The sequence below is a fragment of the Mus pahari genome, chromosome 5 (assembly GCF_900095145.1).
Source record: "Mus pahari chromosome 5, PAHARI_EIJ_v1.1, whole genome shotgun sequence".
In the NCBI taxonomy this organism is placed as follows: Eukaryota; Metazoa; Chordata; class Mammalia; order Rodentia; family Muridae; genus Mus; species Mus pahari.
In genome coordinates this window covers 13,401,344-13,414,745 of record NC_034594.1, presented here as the reverse complement: position 1 = coordinate 13,414,745, position 13,402 = coordinate 13,401,344, and the positions used below count along the sequence as shown (strand labels likewise).

At 36.6% G+C, this 13,402-nt stretch overlaps 1 protein-coding gene across 4 annotated transcripts in view; it reads right to left on the bottom strand.

Moving 5' to 3' along the window:
- Khdrbs2 (KH RNA binding domain containing, signal transduction associated 2) overlaps nucleotides 1-13,402 on the bottom strand; it is a 468,795-nt gene that overhangs the window by 50,629 nt on the left and 404,764 nt on the right. For all 4 annotated transcript variants that reach the window (XM_021198026.1, XM_029539289.1, XM_029539288.1 and 1 more), the window contains exon 7: nucleotides 9,145-9,227. In XM_021198026.1, coding sequence (XP_021053685.1) covers nucleotides 9,145-9,227 — 83 coding nt within the window. The remainder of the gene's footprint in view (nucleotides 1-9,144; nucleotides 9,228-13,402) is intronic.

Sequence of the window (13,402 nt, the reverse complement as noted above, 5' to 3'; positions counted from 1 at the left end):
GCTTTTATTCAGAAGGGTCAAATAAAGACTAGAACCCAGGCTGGAGAGATGGCTCAGTGGTTAAGAGTACCGACTGCTCTTCCAAAGGTCCTGAGTTCAAATCCCAGCAACCACATGGTGGCTCACAACCATCCATAACGAAGTCTGATGCCCTCTTCTGGAGTCTCTGACGACAGCTACAGTGTACTTACATATAATAAATAAATAAATGTTTAAAAACATTATACAGTGACTTTATAAAAAAAAAAAAAAAAAAAAAAAAGACTAGAACCCTTGGCCACCTTCATCGTTAGGATCACATGGTTGTAGCATTCCATGTTTGAACAAAGGGTGGTTCCAAGTTCATTCACAGTGTTTGCTGCTCCTTATTTTATATGTTGACACTCATACATTCAGTGGCATTCCTGACTCCTTCCACATACCATTTCACTACATGTTAAATAGGTTTCTCTCTTTCTATTTGTTCATTATTTTATTTTTTGAAATGTCAAGCTTCCCCACTTACCTCTTAAACAAGATTTTCACTTCACCTGACCATCGTGATGCATCCTTTCCAACACACTGGGTTTTGGTATGCCCACCCACTCTCAAGTTTCCTGTTGAGGAATGACTCTAATTCTAAATTAACCCGGTGAGATTTCTTTATCTCCATAGAAGAGTGAGCAGGTTTTACTAAAACTGGGACACCTGGCTTCTGTGGAAGACTAACCCTTCATGTGACTAAGAACAGCATAGTTTCTAACTGGTCCTAGTAAGGCGATGTGGACAGGTCATTTTTGCAAGCAGTCTAGTTATCATGAAAGTTAAGTTTAAATGAATGAAAAATGGTTATCGAAAACACATAGTGACTGATTTGGAAAAATTCATTATTTCCTTTATATTTATGCTGTGTCTCTCTGGTCCACATCTGACATAAGTATTCAAAAGGTAACAAGTTCATCTAGAAACTGGGTTTCATTCAAACAATGTGAAATCTAAATTTTATTCATGCAGAAAATTTTTTTATATAGTTTGAATATACAAATAACTTGTGCAATAGCTGTGGGAAAACATCTCAAATCCAATAATCCTGAAAATTTAATAGTATCATGGATGCTGGCAAAGAGAATTGAATTTTAAAGTGGAGGTGAACAGGTTTACAGTGAATGCTGACACTTAATAGAAAAGGACAAGCAGTTATCTACCTAATATAATAACAATAACACTTATTAAAGTATGGTGGGTTTTATACTATGTGTTTATTAGGATTTCCAGAAATGCAACATTAAATGCGATGCTCACCTGAATCTCACAGCCTGAAAAAATAATTGAGTAATTTGATTTGTCTCATGTTTTTCAGTCAAGCCTGAAGGTAAAGCCCTATACTCTTGTGGCATGTATGTACCCTCTGTTTTTTTTTTTTTCAGGTGTGTATTGGAAATGTGTTGAAATTATGATCCAGTTCAAGTTTCAGGCAGTATTTATCAGTCTTTATGTCTAAGGCTATATAGACATAGCACATAAGGGTTTGAATTTACTGCTGGAATTAACTACAACTGGAAATCAGTGGCTTTGTCCCATGGTGCTGTGGGGGGGCACAGACTCCTGAACACTCCTGACATAAGCACAGAGCTGCTACTACATTGGCTCTGATGAAACACCAACGGTAAGCAGTCTCTGAGCAAGAACATGGTGACTCCCATCCTTAGCACTATAAATACTGAGGTGCAAAGAACTTTTAAAAGTTGGTCTAGCAACGTGATTATCCATCCACTCTGCACTTCATGCGTTCACTGTACCTTTCAAAGAACTAATGAATGTTTTCAAACATGCAGAAAAAGTCATTTAGAACCTCAATACATGACTGACTGTTTCCATTACAATTTCATGTCATTGTTCGAACCTTCGAACAGCTGATATGGATCCTTACAATTCCTAGTTATTGTAAGTATGTTACAAAATTTGGATGTCCTGATAGGTCTCCTCCACTAGTCTTCTCAAATCCCCCAGTCCTTCTAGCATCAATCCTATTGGGAGGATGATTAGCAGCTCCTGCTTCCTAAAGTGTCAAGATGGTGGGAACCATGGAGAGAGAGACCGTGAGGAAGTCACTGATGCTTCAATATCTATCAGTCCTTTAACTCTTCCCTTCTACTCTGAAGTGAAAGTGTCAGTTCATGTCTAGTGGCTTCACCTATGGGGTTCTCTCTCTCCCTTTAATTTCCGTTTGGGGTTACAGAACAGTTAAGTCACAGGAATCTTGACCTCTCAGATGACTGACCTCTTCCTTGTGGCCATCTGCCAGTGAAAAATAATCCCCATACTGCATGCACCTCCCTACAAGTACCTTAACCCTCTCATCCATCTTCCATAGCAGACATTGTATACAGTGACCATTATAGATGACCATATGAGTGGATCTTTTACACTTAGAATTTATAAAATCTTAGTATTTCACACCTAAATCAAAACTTCAGACCTGATCTTTTAACTTTCCTTTGTGGCAAGAGCATTTATATCTAAGTAAATGAAACTTATATTGCCATGTCTATGACTTGCTTTGACATAGATTTTTTATATTGAGAAATGTTAGCAAAATATTCATGGAACTGTGTGATATTTTTTTAAGAAGGGTGATCTCTGAAAATGTTAATGTCTCAAGGGGTAGATAAAAATGTGGCAAATGACATAAAAGATTATTTGGTCCAATTAAAGGTGTTAAACTTATAGTGTAACTGGTATTAAAACCAGGGCTTCTCAAAAGTGAGTCACCGTGGAAACAGCAGTAGCAGTTCTGTGCTTTGGAGATTGCATAATCACTCTGAGATCTATTCTTTCACTTTTTCCCCTAGACAGAGATCAAGGGAAAAAGATGTTTGGAGATCCTTATACCGTTATCATGCTCAGCAGTCATTAATGCCATTCAATTAAGCTGTCTCCTGAGCACAGTTTGGTACAGAACTTTTTCTGATCCATTTGAAAAGTTTCAGAATTCATGGTGCCTTATAAAACAACAAGGGGCTAATTATGCTGTTCCATCTTTTGAACTCCAGTGAACCTTTACAGCTGTTACCTTGTGAACGCCCCTGGAATTTCTGCTGAGGATAATACAATGGTCCTGGTAAGGCAGCACATGGCTTCTGCTTCACAATTCTTACAACTCTATATTAATCTGCTGACTAGCATCCAAAGGAGCCCCTTTAATTTCGGACAGACTATATGTCTGCTATTTAGATTCCAGAATTCAACATTAGCATTTCTTTTGATTTTGACTTTAACAAAACAAACATGATTTGCATTATCTACCAAAAACATTCAAATTGTTTATAAATGTTGGAGTTATGTTTTCATATATTTCTTTTTATTTCTTTCACTCCTTTATTTCAAGTCTTATATCATTTTTTCTAATTCTAAATCTCTCTCTCTCTCTCTCTCTCTCTCTCTCTCTCTCTCTCTCTCTCTCTCTCTCTCTTGTTTGTTTGGTTTGGTAACGCATAAAATATATTCAATAGTGAAAGCATAAAAGCTATTGTGAAATTCTACTCCTTCCATGTTGATTGACTGCTCTGACTATATGGATGCCACCGAGTTTCACGGTGGGTCTGGTTAATTTCATGTCTTTTATTTGTAGGATTTTCCTTTCATATAATAAAGCTTAAAATAAATTTTAAAGAAAGTCTTACACTAAAAGTTCAGTTAAGGAGTCATGTCTTAGAAAGAAAATCAGAACTAATTCTTGAGAAAATGGACTTCATTTCACACCTAATTATCAACACCTTTTTTTGTTGCAAATGGCTCTTCAGAGAAATCATTAGCAGAAAATATCATATCATCATTTAAAAATTAAGTATTGTCCTTCCTATACTGTCGTGTATCCATTTTTGCTTAGTAAGTAAGTGCTTATTTAAGCAGACTTTTGCGGTGCTGGGATACATTCTGGGGCATTCTTCAGACCACACTGTCAGTCTATCACTCCGCTACTACATCTGGAAGCATTCTGAGCATGCCTGGCCAGGGAACAAAGATTTAGGTTAACCCAAATTTCATGTTTCAACATGGAAGCAGCGTAGTGAAGTTTTATAGATTTACAGAACCAAGGAAGTCATAAATCAAAACAAGTTCAAAATGTACTGGGGATACACAACAGGGGCAACTATAGAAGGGCATGGTTAGCTTTCCTATAGGCCCAGGATGCTGCTATCTGATGACATTCTTACCCAGCTGAACTGCTATTGCTAAGCTTACCTTATTTTCACACTGATGCTCTAATAGAAATAATGTAATGCTAACTATTTAATACATTTGGCAATAAATCCTCTAGTGTTCATCTGTGTATCTGTAGTACATACTGAGATTATACTAACTAAAATCTCCATACTGTTTTATGAAATGATACTTCTTACATTGATGTATTTATTCAGATTTGTTGAAACAAGTGTCCTCACTCTGTCTCTCTGTTTCTAATGGGTCTCTTATCTCTCCTCTTTTTCTCTCTTACTATGTAGCTCTGGTTGACTTGAAACTCATTATGTAGGTCAGCATGACTGTATTATGTAGGAATTCTCACACAAGATTTTATATTAGTAATGATTGAACACTATTTGACAAAACAGACATTTATGATTATTGCAAATTATAAGATTAGAATTATTATTATTCTCTTAGTGCCTGTTTTCTTTACTTTAATTAGTAAAAGAACTTATATAGGCATAAACAATCCCAATTTAAGCCAGTTCTTTAAGAAAAGCAAAGCTTAATGCTGGATTTGGGTTACCACCCCTCAAACTGTTAAGAGTATCTTGAAGTTCCCTGAAACAATTCAGGGTATATTATGGACCATTTATTATGGTTTCTCACTGTAATTGAGGTGTGTGTGTGACTATGTTGCTGAAGACATCACACACTTTATTCGTAAGTTGTAAGGAAATAACGGTAATAACTAGGTTCTTTTTCCTTGCTCTCTAGTTTCCATGGCACTGAGAGGGGCTATTTAGGCTGTAGTAGAGAAAAGTTATCAATTGTTGGACCCTGCTGTGTATAATGTTAGCAGCAATAATAACCAACAGGGCAGCACCTACCCAGGATTCCAATAGTGTCATGAATGTTATGGGGGCAAACAACTACTTTCTGATTAACTATAGGCTGTCTGCATAGGAGGCAACACACAATTAGTACTACTGTAAATCTAGCCAAGGGCCTACAGTTGAGGAACTCAAAGACCCCCAGGAGTGAGCATTTACTGTATTTGCTAGTAGGCAGATTACATTCCAGTGCATTGCCCTATTCTACACCTATAAATATAGGGACATACACTGTGGAGTCACTGGATTATAAAAATATGTAAATAAAAAGAAGCCATAAATTTGGAAGACATTTGGAAATAATGGTGAATCTAGAATGACTTGGAGAAATAAGCAAGAAGTAAACGTGATAAAAACACATTGTATACATTTATGGAGCTCTCACTTTATAAAAATAATATATTCAACAAACAGACCAATGGAATAGCAGGACTGAGTGCAGTACACACACAGACACAAACACATACACATACACACACAAACACAAACATATATATAGGTAGATATAGATATAGATATATCAGCACATCTTTAATACATCTACTTGCAACAAGGGTATTAAAATATATTAAATAATACACTGAAGAAAGAACAACAGGTACAGAAATAATATTAGAAATGTTAGAGAAATTTATAGAGAAGCATGAAACTAGATATGTATTTCCTAACTTCTTTACAAATCAGCTCAAAATGTTTTACAGATGTGTTGGTTTGATTAGGCATGGCCCCATAGACTCATGTGTATAAATGCTTGGGCCATAGAGAGTAGCACAATTAGAAGGTGTGTGTCCTTGTTGGAGGAAGTGAGTCACTGTGGAGATAGTCTTTGAGGTCTCATGCTCAAGATAGGTCTTGTATGGGACTCTCGTGCTGTCTGCAGATCAATATGTAGAACTCTTAGCTCCTTCTCCAGTACCATGTCTGTTTGCTTTCTGCCATGATGATAAAGGACTAAACCTCTGAAACTATAAGCCAGGCCTAATTAAATGTTTTTCTTTATAGGAGTTACCATGGTAATGGTGTCTCTTTATAACAATAGAATCACTAAGAGAAAGGATATTACTGTAAGACTTGAAACTAACTCTCCCAGAAGAAAGAAAAGATATTCACTTCATGATCCCAGCACAGGCAATAAGTTTTGAAGTACAACTCTAAATTTAACAGAACAAAAATAATTCAATGCCAAACAAGATTCTGTCAAATAAAATCATCGTTACATAAGAATATGTTCCTAAGAGTGAAAGAGACAACCAACAGCCTAGAAGAATATGTTTGCCAGCTATTCCTTTAACAGATAACCAGTAACCAGATGAGACTGAGAGGTCAAAATATAAATAATTCAAGAAAACTATAAAAATGATTTTAATAAATACGTCTCAAAAAAAGCACAAACACAAATGACTCATATATACATACATACATACACACACACACTAGATAGATAGATAGATAGATAGATAGATAGATAGATAGATAGATAGATAGATAGATAGAGATAGAAATATATAGTCTTAACCATCAGGGAAATGACAATCAGTATTATATAGGAAGTCCATTTTTTACCAGTGAAAATGAAAATTATCCAAGAAAACAAAAACATAACAATAAAAACAAAAACTATACATCCGGGGGCTGGAGAGATGGCTCAATGGTTAAGAGCACTGCCTGCTCTTCCGAAGGTCCTGATTTCAAATCCCAGCAACCACATGGTGGCTCACAACCATCTGTAATGAGATCTGACACCCTCCTTTGGAGTGTCCGAAGATAGCATCAGTGTACTTACATATAATAAATAAATAAATCTTTTATAAAAAGAAGACAAACAAAAAACCGACACATCCTAGCAAGGTTGTAGAGCAAACCACATGCACATCCACATGCACGGTGATAAGGAATTGAAAATATTACAGAAAACTGAGTACCAAATCCTCAGCATCTAAAAGCACAGCCTCCATATATTTTAGCCATTCCTCACCTGGGTCCATCTGCAAAGTAAATAAAATCAATATGTGAAAGTGATTCCTGCCTGCTGTTGCTGACTGTGGGTAGGTTTATTTACAGTCATTAAGTGATGGATTCTGCCTACATGCACATCTACCGAAGATGGGCGTACATGATAGTTTTATGTCAGCTTGACACGAGCTAAAGTCATCTGTAAGGAGAGAATCTCGACTGAAAAATACTTCCATAACATGGGCAAGCAAGCCATTTTTTCTTTTTAAATTGGTGATTGATGGGAAAGGGCCCAGTCCATTGTGGGTGGGACCAACGGTCCTGGGTTTTGTAGCAAAGCAGATTGAGCAAGCCAAGGAGAGCAAGCAGTAAGCTGCATACTTTCTCCACTCCATGGCCTTTGCACCAGCTCCTGCCTCCAAGTTCCAGCCTTACACGAGTTCCTGTCCTGACTTCCTTCAGTAATGGACTGTGATGCAGAAATGTAAGCCAAATAAACCCCTTCCTCCCAAACTTGCTTTGGGTTATTGTGTTTCATCATATGAGTAGTAACCCTAACTAGGACAATTGGTAATAGAAAATGTTCATGTATGTAAATATATATCAGAGTATTTTTTTACTCCAAAGGATGAAGTCCTGCCACGTTCATGAAAATTAATAGAAATGGAGATTATCACATCAAGTGAAATATGACAGAGTCAGAGACAAATGGTACTTATTTTCTGATACATGTAGAAACTGAAATAACAACAAAAGGCCCTGGAAGTAGAGGGTCTATTGGGTCTATTGGCTCCTTGGAAATGGACCAGAAGTGGAGGAAGCGAAAGGAAAGAGGAAAGAAGATAGAACCATCACTTGACATGAGGAAACATTGATGGGAGTGCCACAGTGAATCTCATTAATGATAAATACATGTTAATATTCATGAAAAAGGAAACAAGGTGAACTTATTATCAACTAACATAGACCCCTCAGAGCACCCAGAGCCTAAGCCACCAACCAAAGAGCATATGTGGGCTGGTCGGTAGCCCCTGGTGCATATGTAGCACAGAACTGGCTTATCTGGCCTCATGGGAGAGGATATGCCTGTAGAGACTTGATGTGCCAGGGAAGGGGAATGCTGGGGTAGTGTTAGGTAGGAGTTGGTGCATGAGGGGGCTTGGTGGGTGGATGGGTGAGGGAGATGGGTGTGTGAGGGCACACACATTCAGAGGCAAAGGGGAGTGGGGATGGGGTGAAGAACTCTGGGAGGGAAGACCAGGAAAGAGGGGCAACATTTGGATTGTAAATAAAATAAGTTAATAAATTTTAAAAAGGAAAAAGAAAAGGCTGTTGTTTATTTATATGGCATTGTAAAAAGGGCAAGTGTGCAGCTATAAAACCAAATTGCGGATTCCATAGCGTGTTAAGGAAAGAGGGCAAGAGATAATAACAAATATCATGACAAAGAGAAACTTTGGAGCTGATTTCTCTACATACGTGTTATTTATGGAGCTTGCTACACCGTAGCAGACATTTGTGAACCTCTTACGAAGGGAGTTCTAAATGGGTAAATTTCATCAGTTGTAAGCAGTACCTCACTAAACCTGACTGTCAAGTAGTACAAATTTATCAACATTACAAATTCTAGGCCAATGTAAAGAGAGCAATTTACAGAGAGAGATGAGGGAGAAGAAGAATATCTTTTATTTCAGGAGATTTTCTTTCAATTGCCTATTTTCATGTTTTCAATAACATTTCCTTGTGATTTGCTTTATAAATAAAAATTACAGGTTTGTTTAAAAAAAAAGTCACATTGAGAAAGCTGCCTGCTTTGTTAATTAAATCACAAGTTCAATAAAATAGTTTCTATACAAAGTGGTGCTTAGCTAAGTATAAGACTGTCTAATGAGTTCACTGGTATTATAATCACCCTTCCTCAGGTTACACACTATTGTTTCCTTGCTTGCAGATATAGAGCTACTATATTTTATCTCTTATGGTTTAGTAAGCTATTTGATAATTTAGGACGGTAATGGAGATTAAATCCACTGCTTGAAACCCTCATATAATGTAACTATAATTCACATGTGTATTATAAAACAGAGCAGAGATAACACCTGGAAATGTGATTCGCCAGCAAATGCCTTACCTTTGTGTTGGGGTCACGTAGCTATTTTCATAAGCCTCATAGGTCTGGTCATCATATTCACCCCCATAGCCATCATCATACCCCTGAAATATGAAGAAATACAATATTTTTTAACTAATCAGTCTGCTTTGATTTATTTATATTTTCTATGAATTTATGTCCCATAAGCTTGGGTTAATTTTTATGCTTGATTATATTTGAATATATTTACAGTTTCCATATAATCTTAAAAAATAGTTTTTTTTCTTTCCCATTTCTGTGGCTTTGTGTACTTCTTTTAATAGAGTGAAGGAATATGAAGTTGGGTGGGTAAGGAGGAGGTGCATCTGGGAGGAGTTGGAAGAGGAGAAAGAAGATGAGGAAAACATTTGCATAGATACATATAGTATATAACTTATAAAATATGAAGTATATAGAAAAGATTTAGTACTTGTTAAATAAACTCTCACTCTATCAACGACACAGAGACACCTATTGTGAGATACATTTACAATTTTGATATATAATAAAGATCAGCTAAGAAATTTAATCTAATCCTTCTTTTTCAGAATACCATGTGTAAGAGCTACAAAGAGATAACTCTTCTGGCAGAGGACTCTATGTTTAGGTCCCAACATGTATACTGGGTGTAACACCAGTTCCAGGGGCTCTTGCATCCTCTTTCAGTAGTACCTTCACTCATGTGCACATAACACCCCCCTTACACACACAGACACACAGACACACACAGACACAGCTAATACACATAGGCAAAATTACAAATGAATTACAACAAAAATAAATTATAGGTATCTAGGAATACTAGCCCAACAGTGGTGTAAAGTATTGGTGGCAATCCTAGTCAAGGTTTTGTTTTTTCCTGATAACCACCATTATTATTAACACAGAAAACTTAAGAGTATGGGCTCCTTTAATTGTGATTAGGTTTCAAGGTGTGAAAGTGTAGTCATTATTGAAAAGGTAAGTAAATAAATGAATGAATGAATAAAAGGACAGAGAAAAAGGAAAGTGTGATTGAAGAACTCTATCGTTTTGAAATCTCATAAGCAATGTGTGTGCCAAGTTTGATGAAATCATGCTGACGGAATGCCTGGAGATCTGTCATTCTGGAGCATGCAGGCAGGCTAGCAATTATACACTGCAGCTATCAATCACTCTATGAGAGAGAGAGATTCGGTTTTATGTCCCTTTGTGGTCATCGACTTTAAACCCTATCCATTCATCCTGACTACTCCCCAGGTTTGCCTCCAGATCTTCACTGTAGCAATTTTCTCCTTGAAATATTCTTGTACCCTACCCTACCAGTTCATACCTTCACTTTCCTCTGGGGACTTATAAATCTTTTATGGCTTGTGCTGGACACTAAGAATGAAAATTGCAAGTTAAAAAATTTCACTTTCATAGTGAATATATTTTTTAAAGTTTTATTAATCAGAATACTAGTATTTTATCACTGAAGGATTTATTTTAATGTTTGAAAAAAATCTATTTGTTTCCTTACTTCCGTCATTTTTCCTTATTTGATGTTATTATTTGTACATCACATATTCTGAGTCTAAATTTTATGTCATTGCCCCTTCCTTCCTACTTCCTGATCCACCATGCCTGGCTTCTATGACCTCTTTACCATAGTTCCCTTAAAACAGGCTCACCTTTTCTGAATTTCACCTTATTGTTGAAATATTTCCAAAGTAATTTCTACTGTGAGGATATGTGAGAAATTCTTTTTCTCTCTTCAATTTCATTTACATTCCATCTTCTCCCTAACCTATCTTTTGTTTAGGAACAGAAGCTGAAAATTTTAAATTGTAAAAAAATGGTACACTGATAACAGATAATAGAAATTCACCTATCCTTCACCTACTGATTTGCAAATTGCTGCCATCTTGCTTGTTTGTATTATTATATGTTGTATACATTATATGGTATTACATATTATATACACACATATTTTTAAATCATTTGCAACTCAATTATTGAAACATAGATAAGCTATTCTATCAATAATTATCCTAATCTAATAATGGTCTCACCTGATTTTGTGAGAAAATGCATAGTTTATTGCTTTTAAGTAATAAACATATTTAGAAAAAAATTAGCTAAAAATGTAGAGACACATATTTTAGTGTTTTCAAGGTGGTCCATGTAGTTTTTAATATACATTACTTCATAGAATTCTTAAAGGTATTCTATTGTTGATTAAGGTCAGTGTGGTAGTTTGAATGAGAATGTCCCCCTGCCCCAAACAACCAGGATCATAGATTTGAATGCTTAGTCACCAGAAAGTGACACCATTTGAAAGGCTTAGGCAGTGGGCCTTTTCAAAAACATATATCCCTTGTGATCGGTTTTGAGGTTTCAAAAGCCCAAGATAGGCTCAGTATCTCTCTCATACTGTTGCCTGTGGGTACAGATGTAGAACTCTGAGCTATTTCTCCAGCACCGTGTCTGTCTGCATGCTGTCATTTAACCAGCTGTAGCAATAATGGATGAAACTTCTGAAATTATAAGCCAGCTCTAATTAAGTGCTTTTCTTTATAAGAGTTGCCTTGGTCATAGTCTCTTCACAGCAATGGAAAACTAAGATAGCCAGGGAAACATGTTCCTTTGTATGCTCACAAAAAGTTAAGAATGAAACAATGGAAATAAGTTTGGTGAAATCATTTTCAAATCAAAATTTGTAAGTTCTGATTTAATGTATTCTGTTTCTACTACTGCATATTGATGTTGAGAATTTCTGTTGCATTTATATGATAAAGATTTTATTTTCTTCCCCATTTTGGATGCTTTTCCAATTGTTGGTGGCCTTTCTGTTTGTTTGTTCTTATTAGGTTTTAATTAGCACGTGTTAGCTTGTCTGTGCCACTGACATCGAGTATCTTAATTCTACAGATACCTTCAACACACACTGCTCAAAGGCATCCTCCCGCATCTACCTTCCCCAACCCTGGCTATTTGCTGTGAGTCACAGGCACACATCCAGGTGGAATGTCTTACTTAAATATATAAGATTATGTGCAGCACTTGTTTCTCTTTACTGGCTTAAGTTAATATCTTCTTTACTGCTAATGTTAAGATGGCAACCTTACTTAGTAACCTTAGTTACTAAATGATAGTACTCCATGCACTGGGCTCTTACTTTTCATCATGGTTTTCTCTTGCAGATTTCTCTTCCATTGTGTTGGGTATGTAAGTAGTTCTTTTAATTTAGAGGTTTACACTCTTTAAGATTAAGACCTCTTAATAAAGTTGGTGTTGTAGATTAGAACTGAATCTTTCATCCTATGTGATTCTTCTTACTTTATTTTTACTTGATGAGGAATTCTTGATATTCATTATTCATATAGAATATTTCACACAAGTGTTATGAATGGGGTGTGGAGAGGACCCTCAAGTTGTGTCTACAGTTTAAGAAGCTATTATCAACACAGGAATCATCTTTCCTATTTGGTGAATAACAGTTCCCAGACCAGTTGGAACAGTTCTCCTGAGCGCTGTCATAGATAGAGCAACCCTGAACACTATCCACTGAGTATAACACAGTGGACAACTTGAAGTCTGATTTGATAGGAGGCCTCAAAGGATTTGAATGTCAAGTATCTATGTTTTTGACCCTCCAGCAAATTTTACAGAAACCACATGGCTACATTCTGTTCTCCTCATGGCAGATCTCTATACTCTAGCTTTGACAAAAAAAAAAAAAAAAAAAAAAAAAAAGACTGGGGTTGGTCTTCCTTCTTCTTCAGTTTCATCTGTTTTTCAAATTGTAAAATTGTATCTTGGGTATTCTATGTTTCTGGACTAATGCCCACTTAACAGTGAGTGCTTATCATGCGAGTTCTTTTGTGATTGGGTTACCTCTTAGAATGGGACACAAATTACCCATGAAAGGAGTTACAGAGACAAAGTTCGGAGCTGAGATGGAAGGAAGGACCACCCAGAGACTGCCCCACTCGGGGATCCATTCCATAAACAACCACCAAAACCACACACTATTGCATATGCCAGCAAGATTTTGCTGACAGGACCCTGATATAGCTATCTCTTGTGAGGCTATGCCAGTGCCTGGCAAATATAGAAGTGGATGCTCATAGTCATCTATTGGATGGAACACAGGGCCCCCAATGAAGGAACTAGAGAAAGTACCCAAGGAGCTAAAGGAGTCTGCAACCCTATAGAAGGAACAATATGAACTAACCAGTACCCTCCAGAGCTTGTGTCTCTAGTTGCATGTATAGCAGAGGATGGCCTTTTTGGT